The sequence below is a fragment of the Meleagris gallopavo genome, chromosome 1, assembly GCF_905368555.1.
Source record: "Meleagris gallopavo chromosome 1, MGAL_WU_HG_1.1, whole genome shotgun sequence".
Taxonomy (NCBI): Eukaryota; Metazoa; Chordata; class Aves; order Galliformes; family Phasianidae; genus Meleagris; species Meleagris gallopavo.
Genome location: NC_139404.1, coordinates 174,500,699 through 174,519,742, shown reverse-complemented (window position 1 = coordinate 174,519,742; position 19,044 = coordinate 174,500,699). Strand labels below are relative to the sequence as shown.

General features: G+C 39.1%; 1 protein-coding gene across 5 annotated transcripts in view; it reads right to left on the bottom strand.

Moving 5' to 3' along the window:
* The window catches only part of ATP8A2 (ATPase phospholipid transporting 8A2), a 323,927-nt gene that overhangs the window by 241,712 nt on the left and 63,171 nt on the right, over positions 1-19,044 (bottom strand). For all 5 annotated transcript variants that reach the window (XM_085216143.1, XM_085216142.1, XM_085216144.1 and 2 more), the window contains 9 exons: positions 18,834-18,999; positions 16,413-16,540; positions 15,653-15,730; positions 13,890-13,978; positions 13,080-13,124; positions 11,724-11,799; positions 3,233-3,338; positions 2,158-2,240; positions 982-1,031 (listed from right to left, as the gene is read on the bottom strand). In XM_085216143.1, coding sequence (XP_085072269.1) covers positions 982-1,031; positions 2,158-2,240; positions 3,233-3,338; positions 11,724-11,799; positions 13,080-13,124; positions 13,890-13,978; positions 15,653-15,730; positions 16,413-16,540; positions 18,834-18,999 — 821 coding nt within the window. The remainder of the gene's footprint in view (positions 1-981; positions 1,032-2,157; positions 2,241-3,232; positions 3,339-11,723; positions 11,800-13,079; positions 13,125-13,889; positions 13,979-15,652; positions 15,731-16,412; positions 16,541-18,833; positions 19,000-19,044) is intronic.

The following is a 19,044-nucleotide window of genomic DNA, read 5'->3' as shown; positions in this document are numbered from 1 at the left end:
TCAGAAGCAGATAGAAACAAGGAGCAGAGGTGTCTTCCTTCCTTTCTTACAAGTATGTAGAAACAGAGCTGAATATGAAGTCTCAAATCCTTCTCTTTAAAAGTTACTCTGGAAAATCTAACCCCTTTTTGTAAGCTTGGGAAACATTTACACAATAGCAAGCTCTTACTATGTCTCATCAGACAAAACCGTCTTTTTGTGCTTTCCAAAGCAAGTCTGCAAGTAAGTTAACTATGCTAAGAATTTATGCAGCAAACTAATGGCCCTGGGGAACTTCCATGTGCTTTTGAAATGTAATTATAGGGATTCCCTCACTTGGTCACGTGGGAAAGTTGATACACACAGGGAAGGGCTAGGACAGCGTTTTCTAAAAGCACTGCATGAGTATCTGTAAGATACTCCTGTCTGTGGAGAGCATCAACTTGTCAGAAACCCTGAAGGACTCTTCTAGCATCTTTAGATACTTCCATATGTAGCCTAAGTAGCTACATTCAGAATGGGAAAAGGTGAAAAGAAATCAAAAGCAATCGTAGCTAGTTGTTCATAGCTGAGATGTTTCTTACAATGAGCACTGAAAAGTCCTCCGGTAAGCAACTTTATCTATGAAAGTAAAACACAAGCGATTCGCAAAACTTCTGTAAACACTCAATCTGAAATCATGTTCTTGAAGTAGACAAAGGATACACCAGGATATAAGTGAGGCATGGAGCAATACTCTCAGAGCAGCAACTTCACAGTAAAAAGAGAGCTTGGGTAGCAGAGAAATCTCCAACCTCACATTCTAACAGCTGCCACTAGGCACCATTTTTAAGTAACTCTTTTAGATCATTATTGGAAAAATGGGGATGGAGGAGCAGGAAAAAAAAACTAGGGAGGTTCAGGTTTTTTTACTGCATTAGCTATATATCTACCTACCCAAGATATATATTTATTTAAAATGTTTTTCACTACCCTGAGTAAAATATATTATAAAAAACTTACCTGGAAAATTCCAGAACATTAAGAATTTCAAAGGTTTTTTCTTTTCCCAGCTACAAAAACAAAGAAATTTACTATTTTAAGTACAAATCACATGATATACCTATGCGTTAACATACAAGTTAGTTGAAACATTTTTGCTTATACATCCTGGTGTAAATAAGCTGAGATAATAGCTCCCTCTCCTGGTATAAGTGTGTAGAGTCTTGTTTAACGAAGATCATTTGACATTGCACTTCCATTTACTATTTTTATACATCTTCAAAAAAAAAAAAAAGAAAAAAAATTACTGTTAGAGATAAAAGCATCCTCTGCTTTCTGCAGAGAGGATAAAAGCATAGACAGCTCCAGCATACATGCCTCATCCTAAGGTCTTCTCCTTAATCTAAGCTTTAGTTTCCTGCAAAATAAAAAGTTTGAAACAAGTTCCAGACGTTTTAGGTGCCTGGCTTGGAGTTGTACCAAAAACTTGAAAGTGAATCCACAGAGAAGAAAAAGTATATCCATTATTCTTAGTAAGCACCTACTAGGTATTCCACAGGAAGTTCTTATCTCAGCTGCACCTATACGTGTCTGGAGCCACTGCAGCACAAACTGCAACTTAGAGTCAGAATGTGGCTCCATGAGTTTGAGACTGCCATGTCAAATATTATCTGCTAGTTACACACCCAAGCATACACGCAGAGATTGCAAGCTACATAGAATTTCTTCAGAAGATTATCTAACTTGGAAGAAAAAGAAATGTTTTAATACAAGCAATCCAACAATCAGAAATAGAGTAACTACCAAATACAACAGAACAAAATGTGCTAGACAAGCCTTTCAAGAAAAGAGGAGATGTAGCAGTGAAGGACATGGTTTAGTGGGCATGGTGGTGATTTTAATGGTCTTTCTCAACCTTGATTTTATGACTTCCTTATGCATGTGTGCTACTTTGTGTGTCCCAGATTAAGTGAAATGCTCTTCAGACACAACTGCCATAATTTCACACAAGCTTCCAACTCCGTACTGCCCATTCCACAGAGAAGAACGGAGGACTTTGCATATAAAATAGACTAAGACAACTCTTCACAACCATCAAAAGCCTTTTGTACCTACATTACTAAAGGCCTTATAAGTAAGAAGAACCAAACAGGAAACATACATGTTCTACATGAGCTTGGCACATGGTGTACCTACCGCATCAATGATAACTGAATGTGGAGTCCTTCCTGTGAAGACATAACCAAGCTTTTTTGCTCCTTTCACTAAAGCCCCTTCATCTGCCAACAAAATAAAAGATTAAATTTGATGTGATATGCAGAAAAAGGAAAGTACAAAGCTCACACCTCAGCAAGACATGGTGCCAAAACGCCCCCCTTCCCATTTATTCAAGCTTCTGTGTCTGTACAACTGCTAGAGTAGCTCTGCACATTCACATTTTACTCCTTGAAAGGCCATGTGAGATCAGCTAGACAAACTTCATACTCTATCTGTATAAAACACTCTGCAATTACTGAAGCATTAAGCCCTATTGTGGAGGAGTTATAGTTTTCTTCTACATGAAAAAGGGGAAATACCTGTTCAGAAAACAAGATCAAATCTGAGTTACCCTATATTCTTACAACATTCATCTAAGGGGTTTGAATTGGATGGGCTTTAAAGTTCCTCCCAAATCAAGCCACTCTGTGATTCTGTGATGGGGAACAGGGTCCTGCTATTCTGAATACTGGCCCTACATAGCTCTTCCAGAACTACTGTGCTTCCTGAAAGGACAAAATGGGTGAAAAGCATATCCAAATACGGCCAAGACTCTGCTCTGTATCACACTGGGTCCTGATTCAGCATCTACTAGATAAAGAAAAATAAATTGCACTTGTGCCAAATATACCAAATAACTTTACATGCAGAAACAAATCAGTACTTCCACTTCCCTCTACACAGTGAAATCACTGGAAATTTTAGCTTTGCCTTTCAACCCTGCAAAGAGACAAGAATGAGAGGCCTCTTAAGAGCAGAAGGGATGATAAGCTCAGCCTGTCAAAAACATAATGGGACTTAACAGCAGTTTTATAGAAGGCATTAAAAGCAGTGTGCACTAATGACAGAGGATTCCAGATCCACTGCTAGTATCGTATAGGACCATCTTGCTTTTAAAATTAATGATCTTTTCAGAAGTTTCTGGACCTTCCTTTCATCCCCATGCATCTACTCCTTACATCCCATCCTTTCCCCTCTCCCTCCCCCGCCAAAAAAAAAGAAAGCAGCAACCAACCTGGAGAAGAGGCCTGGTAGATAATTTTATTTCCTTGTCTCTCAGGAACTACAGTGTGACACACAGCCAGCAGAGTGAGGAACTCCCGTATGTGTACAGCTGTCGGCTAGACAAGACACCAGGAGAGGCAGTTTTAGTATTACACACAGAAGCAGCTGTCCCCCAGCTAGAGAGGATGATCTCTTAGATCACAGATGCAAAAAAAAAACCCTTGAAAAATGAAATAAAATAAAATAAATCAATTCCCTGATTACAGTAGTTGTCTTACTTGGCTCCAGAACATCAATACAACGGAGTCAAAGGCCAGCGTTAATCAACTATATTGCTGAAGAGAAATGTTTCACTTAAGTTACACAGAGCCGGAAAGCCCTCCAAACCCCCTAATACAGAAGCACTAATTCTGTAATTAAAAACTAATTCACCCTCAGTAAGTTTGCAGACGACACCAAGCTGAGCTGTGCAGTCGATACATTGGAGGGAAGAGAAGCCATCCAGAGGGACCTAGAGAGGCTGGAGAAATGGGCCCATGTGAACCTAATGAGGTTCAACAAGCCAAGTGCAGGGTGCTGCATTCAGGTCAGGGCAATCCCATGTATACTGATAGAGATTGGGGGATGAACTCATTGAGAGCAGCCCTGCAGAGAAGGTACTCGAAGATCCTGGTGGACAAGCTGGATGTGAGCCAGCAGTGTGTGCTTGCAGCCCGGAAGGCCAACTGTGTTCTGGGCTGCATTAAAAAAGGGGTGGCCAGCAAGGAGAGGGAGGTGATTGTCCCCCTCTACTCAGCTCTTGTGAGGCCCCATCTGCAGTACTGCATCCAGGCCTGGGGCCCCAATACAGAAAGGACGTGGAGCTCTTGGAGCGGGTCCAGAGGAGGGCACTAAGATGATCAGAGGGCTGGAGCAGCTCTCCTATGAGGAAAGGTTGAGGGAACTGGGCTTGTTTAGCTTGGAGAAGAGATGGCTCCGGGGAGACCTCATTTTGGCCTTCCAGTACTTAATATAAAGCATATAAACAGAGAAGATACAACTGGTTATGAGGGTAGACAGCATAGGTCAAGGGGGAATGGTTTTAAACTAAGATAGGGGAGGCTTAGATTAGACATTAGGAGGAAGTTTTTCCACACAGAGGGTGGTGATGCACTGGAACAGGTTGCCCAAGGAGGTTGTGGATGCCCCATCCCTGGAAGCATTCAAAGCCAGGCTGGATTTGGCTCTGTGCAGCCTGGTCTGGTGGCTGGTGACCCTGCCTGTGGCAGGGGGGGTTGAAACTCAACGATCATTGTTGTCCTTTTCAACCGAGGTCATTCTATGATATGATATGTAGCACCCCAAGCTTCACACAGGCCAAAGGTTTTAACTATATATTGATAATTAAGAAACAAGATCTACTGCTTTGATAGCTTCCATGAGAGCTTTCAATAGATTGAAAGTAACCACACCAGAATTCGACTCATTGCAACTGCACTCTGAGTGAAGAACATACAGAGTGGATAGCTGCTGATTAACAAACAAAAGTAGCCATCATGTGCTGTTACACGGGAACGCTCATCCAGCCAAGCAGAAATTTCACCAACAGTCTCTACAACTTCAGCATCATGACATCATTCAGACTGCATAGTCACCAGATACATCCACAACACTGAACAATCCACGACATAACACATACCACTCATCAGCAAAATCTGGCAATTATTGCTATAGTGATTGGAAGCAGAGCCCCCTGTCCTGTTCTTACTTCTTTTTTACCCCTCTCCTCTTGCCCCATGTTTTCAGTCTCATAGCAGTCAGGGACAGTACTCAAATGCCCCGATCAGAACCAGACATATTAACATCATATGCAGTTCACACCTTTACTAGGACACTTGGCTGAAACTATCTCACTTCATCATGCTCTGACCATACTGCCCACAGTTGTTGCATTGAAACCTTACATCACAGCAGCCATTTGTACAGTGACGGAATCATTCTAGCAGAAAATCACTGAAGTCATCCTTTGTGGTTCAGCTTGCAAACTTTCATGAGCTTTGAAATATGGAAAAAACCATTTTGTTTCCAAAATTCTCACTATGATAGCTTATTTTATACTTTCTATCAAAGCAACTACGAAACGAAAAGTATTACATGAGCTATCAGCACATCAGGTCAAAAGACATACTCCTGTAATATTACAAGGAAAATCAGAAGGAGAAAAATACCAACCTTATAAAACAAAGCCTGATTTTTGTCTACTGAAATCTTGTAAAATCATCCAGTAAGACAGGATCCAAAGTTGTTTTTTTTTTTTAAACAGTCAATTAGAAGATGCTTCTACACTGTCTATTTTCCCACCATATAGTAGAATGTTTCACAACAGAACTCAAAGGCTACGTTCAAATGTGCATTTTTCAAGTGAAAGCCACATGCCACTAAATATTCTCTGATGTGTGAAACTTGTATTCTATGTATTTTTCTCAGAAATGCAGTACTAAAATGTGAAATACACCACACTTATTGAACAACATCCTTTAATCACTAATCAGAGACATTAAAGATGCCTCCATCAGAAAGGGAAATTTAAAATGCACCTTCTCTTAGTTAGAGCAGCAGCATTCACAGCTGGCTCTCAGACATCTTCATACTTCTCCATCTACCACGTGCTACATCAGTGTTTCACACTTTTATAGAGATTTCTGTTCCCACCTTTATAGAGATTTCTGAGCTGCAAGGGCACGTGCCACTAAAATAACCACTGTCACACTCAACATGTAGAGAACAGAGGCCGCAGTTCAAGAAAATGAGCAGATTATACATAACCGAAGAGTAGTGTGAGAAATTATAAGTTCACAGGAAAGTACTGTTCCAGAGGTTACTGCTGGTCCATTATTTCCAGTGAAAACCATGAAAGACACCTCTACCTCTCAAAAATGCACAGCCTGCCAGACTCACTTCAGCACCCACTGCTGCAGTCCTTTGATGTCCTCACAACTGTACCACCTAGCCTCTTTGCATGCTTCAATATTATCTGTTCTATCAGCTAGAAAAAACCTGTCTCGGGTAACATCACTGATTTTAATCATTCCTACATGTATATTTCTGCTTACAATCTAGCAGGGTAATTTGCTGCTGCCTTGGTATTTTCACATCTCACAATGGACTCCATGGCAATTCTGCAAACCTACAGCAGCTAATCAACAGACAGAAGCCCAGCTTAGTTTATCAGGTCAGCTCTTCCGCACAGCTGTCATTTGTTTTCTTTCCATATTGTTCCAACAATAATATTATATTTATTGCACTAGCATGAATCAGGACAGAATGTTTGAATGTCTACTTCAGAGCTGTGAACAGCTTAGTCTCACTAATGGCTTTGTGATAATATATCCTCTGCATCACATAACATTTAATCCCAGCAGAAGGAAGTACCACAGGTTAAATGTTCCTATTTAATTACTTGTTTTCCTCTATTTAAAGCAAATCTCAGACATTTTGGTACTCAGATTCTTACTGTTGGTCTCTGTGAGGCATTTCTCTTAAGTTTTATTTTACACTCAGCTCTATGTTCTCTCAATTCCATTTTTTCCTTCCTCCTAAGTCTGCAGCAGAAACAAAGCTCTCATTTCAGGTTCCTCCTTCCCCCACTCCTCTCTCTGGGTGCCAACAGCTCCGGGTCAAAGCTATGGCATCTCTCTGGATGATATGAGAAATGCTTAGCTTCAGTAATTTCCAATCAGGCAAAGATCTCAAAGAAGCAGCAAAGTTTTTATCAGTTACTGCAATGGAGGGTGCACACCCCTTTATGGCAAGGGAGAAATCACACACTTGATCAGTGAAACACTTCTCATTATACCTTTTTCTCCCATCACAGGTTTTTACTTGCCTGTTTCCTATTGATTAGGTACTCCAAGCTTACAATCTACGCAATGCATTTGTTAATCCATTTTTCCATATGAGGTCTATCATCAACCTATTGTTTTTAGGATCATTTTGTAGGTTTCTATGGATACAGAAGGGCAATATTTCTTGAAGCTGTTATAGCTGTTTCATCCTGTGCCAGGCTCTGTATTTTTCCTTCCCTTACTACTTATGAAAGCCATACTTAAGAACAAACCCATATCAAAAAATATCTAAAGGTTACTAAGCCCCAATTCCTGATTTATGACACCTATTATGCTGTGCTAGCAAACATAAATTCAATTATGTATTTACATGTATTTAGCAGCCTTTCCCTTGCATATTCCTTTTCAAAAGCTCACATTGTTCACGTTTGATCCCAGTGGGTGTTGCGCAAACCCTCTCGATTAATTTCTTACCCTGGTCAGGGTGTCCTAGCTTCTGCTCTATTCTGTTGCTCAGCATCTTTCTTCCAGCAGCCGTTCTGTAAGGGTCTATACCTTGGCACTGGAAGTTTCTACTGCAAAAATACAATTTAACTCTCACAATAAGGTCAGTGTGGAATATGGATGTGTAACCACTCCATCAGCAATATATACCACTGGCTGAACGTAATTCACACTCTGTCTCTAAAGTAAGAGCTACAGACATATGGAGACAGTCTCATTTCTGGAAGCAGTCTCTGAATTGTTATCCACAAAGCGTTATCTACAATAAAAACAGATACGCCTTTTTTTGCCTTATCTAGAAGGCATAACATTAACCATTATCAAGCAGAACACAGAGCACTGGTCAGAAAACCATTATTAGAACTTCTCATCCCTTTGCATACATGTTCTCTGTTACTCAGAGGGAATAAACACTGAGCTGAAACTTGGTCTTTTGGAACAAGCTACATATCTGCTTGTCACACTTGCAGTTAGGAGAGAAGAAACTGCATTATTTGAGCTAGATACTCATAGCCTGAAGTTACAAGGAGATCACATATAAAGTTAAATGTAATTTCTTCATTCACTTCCAGCAGTATCAGATCAGTGCCTCTATTATGTTTCCAGATAAGCTAAATTGATAGATTTCTGAGCAACTTGTCTAAAAGTGATCAACAGAACACTAAAACACAATTTAACAACTTGACCTTACTACTTTGAAAAAAATGCTGCCCATCCTGTCAATGACAGCTAGTAAAATACTTACCTATTTCATTACCAGAGAGGATTGTAACTCACTATCTCAAAAAAATATAAAAATTCCTATTGTTTTGTTCATTAAACTATGTGGAGCATAGCCGAGGATCCAGTCATGCTGGTCACCTCTAGGACAGGGAAGCTGGTAAGGCTGGAATAGGTGTTTCAGGAACTCACTCAGGAACACACTAAGGGGCACTGGAATACAAGCGAATTAAATACAAGTTTTCTTTGTCAAAACCACTGAAAAATAACCAATGATTGAATGATTGTACTTGAGTAAAAGAAAAACGTCCAAGTCCCATATGCAGCACGCAAGAAAGCAAAAGAGTAACAAGTATTTATTGTCAATTGACTAATTGTGACACAGAAGTGCTTATGAAACAATGAATTTCTCCATGTGGAAAAAGTTGCACACACTGACATTCATCGAAGCTTGCTGAACATTTATAGAGACCAAACTGTGTGTGTGAGCACAGTGAGGCAGTGGGTGGTGCATTTCAGCAGTGGTGACAGCAACCTGAAGGACAAGCCATGTTCCAGACAAGCCATGCACAGCTGTCACATCAGAAAATGAAGTGTCTTAATCAGATGATCTGCACAAATTAGCAAATGGTGTGATTATGTTGAAAAACAGTGCTTTATAGCTGAGAATTTGTTCTGTCAAATAGTGTTACTGTGCTCTATCTATTGTAGTTTCCATGGAAATAAACAGGAGACATTACTTTTGAAGCCACGTGCATATTATATTTCTTAAAATTTTCATCTTGGAAAGAAAATGACTTGGTGTTGAGATAGCTCTAAAAGTAATGCATGTGAGTGGATTGAAAAAAAAAAAAAAAAAAAAAGCAATGCAATCTTCACAACCAAAGCAGTGTGCCATTATTGAGTGTTGGTAGAAGATAACACCCTGATAGCTCCAGCTGCAAAAAGGCAAATGCTTAAAGGGAATTCACTGCCTTGCTGAGCACAGCAGCATCTGACCCCACAATGCTGCTAGTGCTGTAAGTCCCATTTCATCACCTCAGTTCTCTAAATGAGTAGAGACTGTCATACATACGTGAACAACATCTGCATGCATCAACAAGCTATGAAAATTAAGATAAGAAGTGATCCACATAAACAGAGACAATTTATACACCTGAACAGGCCTAAAGCTAAGAGTTAAGAACAGGCAACTTTTCACCCTCCATTCTGTAATCCAGTCCTTATCTCATGGATGCAGTTTGAGAGAGAGACCTAGATTTTAAAAGAATGCAAGCAAACTGTTGCACCCATTCTTTAAGTCTTATGCTAAATCATCACTTCTCCATGAGTAGCATCTGTTCCTGCAGTACAGTCAGATTCAGATCAAGATGCCTTCAATAGGCATCTGTGGTCTACATAAGGCGCATCTGAAGTAACATCAGGCAGAAATTTCCCCACTGCTCGCCTGATAGCTGATTTAACATAGTGAGTTTACTCTAACAGTGCCATAACAGTACTTACCCGCACTCAAGTTGCATGCTAAAAAGGCAGCTTGAGTACATAAGAGCTGAACGTGATGATCAAAGTCTCCATCTGAGCAGCTTTACAGTGACACCTAAGAATACTATCTAAACCTAATTGTCAGCAGTGAATATTCCATCTATCCCACAAAGAAGCAGCTCTATCCTGAGGAGATTAGAAAAAAAGAGATATCCTAAGGTTCAGGAGCCACCTCAAGGGTAGATGACAAACTCTCAATCCATCTAATGTACATCTCTTCTGCTTAGCATACTGAAACATAACATCACATCTAGAGATCCCTAAGAGCAATAGATAGTGAATAAGAGCCTAAACAGATATTACCTATAGTCTGCACCTAAACCAGTAGCCTTTAGTGCAGCAACTACCACTTTGGAGCCACCCACTACTATAAATCATTACTGTAATTGCACATTAATAATGTGGGATGCTCTCCAGAAGGACCTGGACAGGCTTGAGAGGCGGGCCCATGCCAACTCATGAAGTTCAACAAGACCAAGTGCAAGGTCCTGCTCCTGAGTCGGGGCAATCCCAAACACAGATACAGGTTGAGTGGAAAATGGCTTGAGAGCAGTTCTGAGGAGAAGGATTTGGGGGGTGTCAATCAAAGACTCAACATGAGCTGGCAATGTGTGTTCACAGCCCAGAAGGCCAACTGTATCCTGGGTAGCATCAAGAGAATCATGACCAGCAGGGAGCTGATTCTGCCCCTCTACTCTGCTCTCATGAGACCCCATCTGGAGTACTGTGTCCAGTTCTGGGTCCCCAAACACAAGAAGGACATGGAGTTGTTGGAGCGGGTCCAGAGGAGGGACACCAAGATGATCAGAGGGTTGGAACACCTCTCATATGGGGACAGGCTGAGAGAGCTGGGGCTTTTCAGACTGGAGAAGAGAAGGCTCCAGGGGGACCTTACAGCAGTCTTCCAGTACTCAAAGGAAGCCTATAGGAAAGCTGGGGAGGGAACTAGATGATCTTTAAGGTCCCTTCCAACCTAAACCATTCTATGATTTTATGATTCTGTGATAAATAGAACACAGGAATAGGAGGTAACCCTCATCCAGGCTGTAGGTCTTTCTAGTGCAGCAGACTGCCAAAGCCACACAGGAAGCCAGTACATTATCCAGAGAGGGATAACAGGAGCTGTCTTCAGGCTCCTTCACCTTGAGGAATTTAATGCAATGCACAGTAATTAAATAATCCTTCAGATATTTGCACTACGATGCATTTCAAGTTGTTAATACTGTAAAGCAAAGCAAGCAAAGCTTTACAGCAGAAAAACAGCATGTTGTAAGTTTATTTTAGATGTTCATACTAAACTTAACCAGCCAAGTTACAGAAATCATACAGTAAGAAGAACAGTCTGCTAACCAAGTTGTTGTTTCAGTTTGTGCTTATCAATATCCACATCCCATACTGTGGCACAGTTTCTGCAGAATAGAAGGATCATGCTTTTTAATTTTCTCCCTACTTTTTTGCAAGTGATTTCTTCTTCTTTTTATAACTACTGAGTTTCTAAATAGAAGAGAACTGACAGTCCTAAGGAGTACATCCCCTTGGTACAAAACCAATGACACAAAAACTACCCATAGGTTTAGGTCTCAGTCACTGTAAGATTAGGCTTGCAATTAAGTCCTAATCTGCTACGTCCCTTACAGAATCTCCATCATTTGCAGCATTTTAAGCAGGTCTCAACACAACCACCTTATAATGCCCTGAATTATTGCTAAAAATAAAAAAATAAAAGGTATTTTAACAGGAAGAGGTAGGAGGAAGCCAATTTGTTTCCTATATCTCTCTGTGCTTTCACCTGTTTTATAACAAACCTGTAGAGCAAACTTGATCACAGAAGATTTGTTTAGCATTCAGTTTCACACTGGTCTAGAAAATAGGGCATTTAAGAGACATGTGACATTCACGAAGTAGACTTACATGGTCATTTTCAATGTTTTGCAGTAGTCTTGGGTCATCAAATTCACATGATTCACTGGTAGGAGGAGGTAGCTGGCTGTAGAGCAAGACAAGACAAATATAACACTAACAATACTGCCATTCTTATCAGTTCATCTCTTTTTATTACTTCATCCATTTTGTTGGAGAGAAAGAACTAACATAAAATCCTACTGCCCTAGCAAGTATTGTGAAAAGATCAGATGACTAATACACAAAATGCTGAAAATAATTAACACTCTCTTCACCACACCAGTAAGAAGCCTAAAGAGGTATGCCTGGAAGTGTATTTCAACATTCAAGTGTCAGTACACTTCCCAAGACAGGTGTAGCAGAAACAGCTTTTAAGTTCTTAAAATACATTTATTTCAAGTTTCCTCTCTTAAGTCAGTGAATTCTGCTCTAAGTTGACTCCTGAAGGACTCTGAGCCTACGTAGTCTAAATTAGTATCTGGAAGAAATTCTTCTACAGAGCTGACTAAAGAAAGCATATGAGGACAAAAAAATAATAACAAAAATGTTAATGAAGGAAGCAACAACACAAAGGGAGAGAAGCATCTACAGAAATTCTATCTCAGCAGAAGTAGCAGCCTCTCATATCAACTTCTTCCTGGAAGTAATCACAAAAATTAGAAGCACTAGAAAAGTTTTTCGATTATATTGTCCCAAAGTATTGTCACAGAAACAACTGGATCAGCAAAAATCTTAACTTAGCTCATAAGGAAGTAGTTTCCTAATAGCTCTCGTTGTCTATCTGCTTCTTTAGTGGGAACTCACTTCTTACCCATATCAGACATTCAAAGCCACATCAGCACTCTCTGCTCTTTCCCACTTCCTGTTAACCTGAATATGCTACATTGACACCTCCTGTGAATGACTTCCTTCTAGGTTTTCACTCCACCTATGACACTAACACATCTAGCACTTTCCCAGCTTACCAAGTAAAACATAATATTTCAATTAAGAAATTCCTTTGCTTCTTCTCAACTTTGAGCTTAGTGAAGTGGAGGAAAAGCAGTACACTTATGTCTGGAGACTGAAATAAGAGTTACTCTTAGCTTATTACTTTGTTGTTGGCAGTTACAAACTAGCACTGTGTTAGGAGGCATCCATGCCAGGGCAGCCGCTGTCTATCCTTCACCCTCCTGTCTCTATCATCTTCCCCCTGTGAAAAAGCTGCAGCACCACCCACCAGCCCTAAATGCTTTTCGAACAGGAGCCTACATTCAAATACATAGTTCCATTGGGCTTCTTACAGTTTCAAATGTGAAAGCAGTCTGTTTATACAGTTTGTTCCCATCTGCTATACAGAATACAAACACGTTGGAATGTATTTACCTGAAGTCTTCTGATGAACGTTCTCTTTCCAACTCCGGAAAATGACTGAGGAAAAAGATGGGGAAGAAAAATAACAAACCCATGAAGCATTTATTCCACTTTGCAAACTAGAAAATAGGCAGAAGGCAGAGATCAATGTTCCATCACGCATAATGGAATCACAGATTCAGCTTTTCTAAGGTTTAAATAATGTTCTCTGTCTTTTGAAGTATCTAAATTAGCTACTGTGAAATCAAAGGCTATTTTGCATGGAGACCTTAAGAGTAGTCTTAAAAAATTAGCAAAGACCAAAGATACAGCATCTGAGAGTAAAAAAGCCAGGTGCTATGAAATACTAGAGTGATTCCAAGAGATCCTTTTGATAAAAACAGAACAAAAACAGTTAAGCGGGCATCTCTCCTGTACAAGTAAGATTTAACTCTTGTCTTCTGACAACAATTACAACTATCTGAATGTAGTGAAATTCTCACTATTAGAGGGAGTCATGGAAGCAAAATAGATTTCTGTCTTTAAGCCACGTCATCCTCCCTCTGCAAAGGGCCAGAGAGTATTTAGCTCTTCTGTTTTAATTTAAGTCACAAGCAGACAGTTAGGAAGCAATAAGATTATTTCTCTTTTCATATAAAGTGTTCTCCAGGTTTGTGTTTCATACTTTGCGTCACAGGACATGAAAATGAAAGCTAATAACTGTAATCATAAAATACATCACAATATACACTGAACAACGCATTCTAACGGTATTCTGATCTAAAAGTATCTATATTATCATGCACACGTTTAGCTACAGAGTTTCTAAAAAGTCATGCCTACCCATATGTCACTCCAGCAATACTACATTTCTTGAAGTTCATGATATTACATGTTAGAGTACCTGTTTTATCTGAAAACAGGTATTTTACCTGGAAGAAAGAAGATTAATTTTAACTTGCAAAGTAACAAGACTGAAATAAATGGAAAACAGTTAAGCTTAAGGAAAATTCAGGAAGAGACCTAAGACCCAGAAATATCACAATGCAGGTTTGTCTTATCTAAGCTAAAGGAAAACAATCAGGAAAGCTCTTTAATGGTATTATCTCTTATTTATCTGCAAATGCAGCAAGGATCAAGTAGTAGGTATTAATTGCCACAGCTCCACTTATACTGGCTTATGAGAGTTCAATGTTCAATGTTCACTGAATCTTTCAGTTGTATTAACATCATATAGCAAGACAGGAAACTAAAGTAAAGGTTCCTGAAGAATCAGAAGCATGAACAGACTCAAGGTTCCCACCTTCCATAAGCCACAACAGATAAAAAAAGTAGGTGAGAGATAAATTCCACGGTGTTTTATCTCTGAATCGGATAAGATTATAAACCAGCAACCATTCAGAAGGGATGGTACTACCACAGGAGTCTGTCCACTTAAAGACCAGAATTCTTCTACATTTTCAGAAGGTTTTTCATCAAGATCTGCAACTCAATTCAATTCATTTTAGCAATGCATTAAATAATCTCCGACTGCAGCATTGGAAGTAGAGCCTGAGCAAGTCAAAGTACATACCTAAAAATCTGAGAAACTTCAAGTTACTAATTATTCTGACATACAACAAAGTTAAAAACACCCGTGATCATGTAATTTCACTGAAAAATATAAAAATTCAGCCTAGTTGCATGGAAGCAATACTAAGCTACTTTTAGAAATGCATCATAAGGGCCAACAAGATACATTATGCTACATAACATTTGTAGGAAGCCAGATTATTGTAGTAACTTCTCAACAAAGTAACACAAATACAAGTTATAATTTAGCAGTTCTAAGGAAAAGCTGAAAAGATATTGACAGTCATTCTGCTGAGCAGCACACAATGATTATGTATTTTACATAGACACACATCATCTCCAAGATTAAGTTCACACGAACTATGAAGTTCATGTAGTTTAGTTACATACTTATGATTTTACTGGCCAAAGACAAAAAGTAGGAATTCTCAATGGTACTGCACAATTTCAGTGGCAAAGTTGTGATCTCCAGTAGCCTTGTTGTAGGAAGCCCTCCCATTCCATTTTCTTCTCACTTCCAGAACTGCATGGTGTTTGTAACAAATATCTTATAACCACAAGTTAATATATAATTATTATTCAAGGAAAAGGGAAAAGCATGTCAAGGAACACAATCTAAGCTAGGAATAACACTGCATCTTTTTTTACTTCCATTTCTTGTGCGGCAGTCAGAAACACGAACGACTAAGGAAGGAAGGCCAAGGCTGTTTGGGGCTGCTCCTTAGCCAAGCTACATGCTGTATATCCTGCTCTGGTACAGACAGTCACAAGCACAGATACCTCAAGGACAAAGTCAGTTCCAAGAGAAGACACGAAATGCAGACACTATTCTCAGGCTTAAAACTGCTTGTATGACCTTAAATCTAATCCTATCGTGCCTCATACTGCCAAGACTTGGAGTAATGAAAGCGAAGAAGTTGCATTAAGCAAGCCACAATGCAAAAGAATAAAGCTCATTTGTACAGCATTCTTTCCCACCTTCCATCTCCCTAGACTACACAACAAACATTACACTTCAGAAGATTTTTGCTTACCTGCCCAAGTTCCTCATTAAGATTTGAGGTTCTGGCCATTGCAGGTGTGTCAGTTTCAGGATAATACATATCCATGTCCTGAAATGAGAGCAAAATTAGTTGTATACTAGGCAAATTGAACACTAAAGTCTCCAATCTTTTTTTATTTTATAAGAGTTGCTCTATCTTTACTGGAAGTTCAAGAGTTAACACATACCAAGACAAGGAATATATCTCCTCTACTTGTTGATGTTCAGCTCAAGAGGTGTGAGTTTTTCCCAGTACATAACTGAAGAAATACATAGTTTGAAGTCAAAACTTTCCTGAATAAAGGTATAACCATTTTGTAGCATAAGGCACCACCAACTCATGTCCTTAGAGAAATATCATAAATATCGTGACTCATACCAAAGTGGATCTGAATGTCAACTTCAAGATTTAAAAGACACCAAAAACAACCCCTCCCAAAAAAAACTAACACCTCATCCAAACAAGTCTAGTCTTTCTGCCTGCTGTGGCTGAGAGAAGCTATAGGTTATCATGAGTAATTCAGCTTAGAGTTCCCTCATCCTCAAAACCTAAAATACATGAAAGCAATTACTTATACAGAAAAGATCCCTACAACAAAATTTTTTCTTTTTTTTTGTGGATCACAGCACTAACACAAAATAAAACGTCTCAATTTTGTCCTGCCTTCAAAACCAGAAATCCTGGTAAAGATATCAGGTTTTTTATGTCATCTTGCAAAAGCGACAGCAATACAATAACTCTTGTTACTTACCCAATTTATAAAGAGAGCTTGAGTGAATTTGACAACTTCTAACGTCACTAAAAGACTGATTGGAATAAGGTTGTTGTACAAGATAATAAATGTCAGCAGATTGTACCCAAAGTTGACAGACAGCATTTCTGTGGATGGAAAAATATAAGACAATCATACAGAAAGCAGAAATATGAGTGGCACAGAATAGGGATAGCCATCTTTCTGTAGCTGACCTGATCATATTTAGTAGCACTAAAATAAATAGTAAGTGTGTTAGCTTAGTATAAGGGTCTTTTTAATATTGATTTGAATATTACATATATAAAAACACACAGAACACATGCCTGGAGATAGAGCATAGAAGAATAAAATTGTTGAGGCTATGTATTAGAGATAAGAATACTTTCTGAGAATATTTTGCTGAACAGATGGTGAGATGTATGATGTTCCACACTGTAACCCAAAATTAGAGATTTATCCAATGTGTCAAATACTCCAATTAAGAGCCACTAATATCACTCATAACATAGCTTTACCCTTCAGAAACTATCCTGTATGTCTCAGTGGAATTAAAAACAAAGAATAAAATTTGTTCTAAAAGCTGCCAGTATTGGCAGACTTGAGAAGTCCTTCATTCTAAAGAAATATGAGCAAGTAAGATGACACAGTCATCCAGAGAACAAACTAATTGAATCCTGCTTAGGCAGAAGGGCTGTTAGTAACAGAGCCAATGTTGGGCAAGTTGCCCAAATAGCACAACTGCTCTTAAAGGGAAGGAAAAGCATTTATGAACAGCAGACAGAAAAGAAATGGTTCAGGAAAGACATAGAATAACAGCTCCTCTCTTCTCCATGGTGCTGACCACATCCTCTCTACAGTAGACATAGTCTCCACATTTGCATTTTGCACTGTTATTGAATTTGAGGAGGCATTTTGAACAGCAGAGCCCAGTACAATGGGGTCATAACTTAATTAACCTGAGATGAAGTCAGAGGAGCAAAGTAGGAGGAGATAGAAGCCAAAAAGCTGCAGTTTGGACTCAGTTACCTCCAAGTGTGAACATGCAAGTTTCATACTTCTTATCAGTAAACATGAAGAATAAAAGCACACTTTACTGGGGAAAAAAAAAGCTTTTTCTAATACAATCTTTACAGAAATTAGACACTTAATGAAAATTCCCATGTATAATAATTGCAAAGGTGATGGAAATTGTGTGCTCATTTCCGGGAAAGCACCTATAGAAACTACTTTATCGTCCTTGTTTATTAGAGGTTGCACCTGTTCCATGTTAATTCAAGCTCACAAGTTTGTTTCCACTCATCTTTCCTTCCTGCCATCTGAAGGAATTTAAACTTCCTCATTAAAAAGCAAGATGGAGGGTGCAAAATATAATTTGAGAAATGCCAGTATTGCTACTAGAAGACACTGCAACTACCACAAATTAAAGTCAAGCCTGAGGCACTTCCTGCTCTTCCTACAAAAGCTTTTTTCCTTTTTTTTTAATCATAATTGTGTTTTATTGTAGAAGGGCTGAAGATACCTTTTGCCATCTGTTTGTACCATCACGAGCAGAAAGACAATTTGCAGTGACAATCATTTTCAGATCTGCATCTCAAAATGTTTTTAACAATACACTTAATAACCAGACAACATAACCACCAAACAGAAGTCTAACGGGCAGGGATGCATTTCATTCCTAAGTGTTTGCATGAGGTCCTTTTTTTATACCTGAACTAATAAATTCAAAGAGTACAGATGAAACCAAAAAACCCCTTTAAGCATACTAACTAATCAGTTTTCTCATTACAAATGACAGACATCAGAGGCCAAAGCAACTCAAAACATCACCAAAACCACAAGCACAAAAATCACAAGAGTTAGCATGCACTCAAGTTCTCCACAAAAGATTAGCATGTAGAAAAACAGGGGAAAAAAATGCATCAAGACAAATCCTTTTCTTCCAAATAGAAACAAAAGGCTGAAGTCAGCCCCATCAAGATAGATACCTTCCATCTTACAGTCATGTACAATCAATTCATGATACATATGGCAACAATACATGTTCTACTCCAAAAAAAATTCTGTAGAAATCCAGATGCATTCAATCTCCACAGAGGAGAACATCAAGTGTGAACAAACACAGCTCTTGCCTCTTTTTTGTTTCTTGCCTGCTCCCTAAATGGGAGCCCAGTGGTATTTACCTAGCCTTTAAAACATTTTATTAACAGCAGCCTCATTGGCCAGTTAACTCAAGCCAGCCTATACACCAAAAAAACCCCAAAAACAAAACAAAACAAAACCATCAAAAGTTAGTAACAGGCATTGTTTCTTATGTTTCTTTCTTTCTCTGTTTCTTATTTTATCAATTCATTTGCCAGAGTTAAGATCCTGGATGGCCATACAGCCTGACACATCCCAACACACAGCCAGTATACTCACTGTTAGAGCCAAGGTACCACACGACTTCGCCATGTGTTCTGTTCCATAATAAGGCACCTACAGAACTCACAAGGGCCATCACCAGGAGAATACAGAACAAAACCAGGATCTGCATATTGGTTACTTTCTCCACATTTGATCTCTTCAGAGGTGCTTTGGTTGAATTCTGAACAGCAACAGAAGCAATCAGGTAATGGCTTATACCACTGGT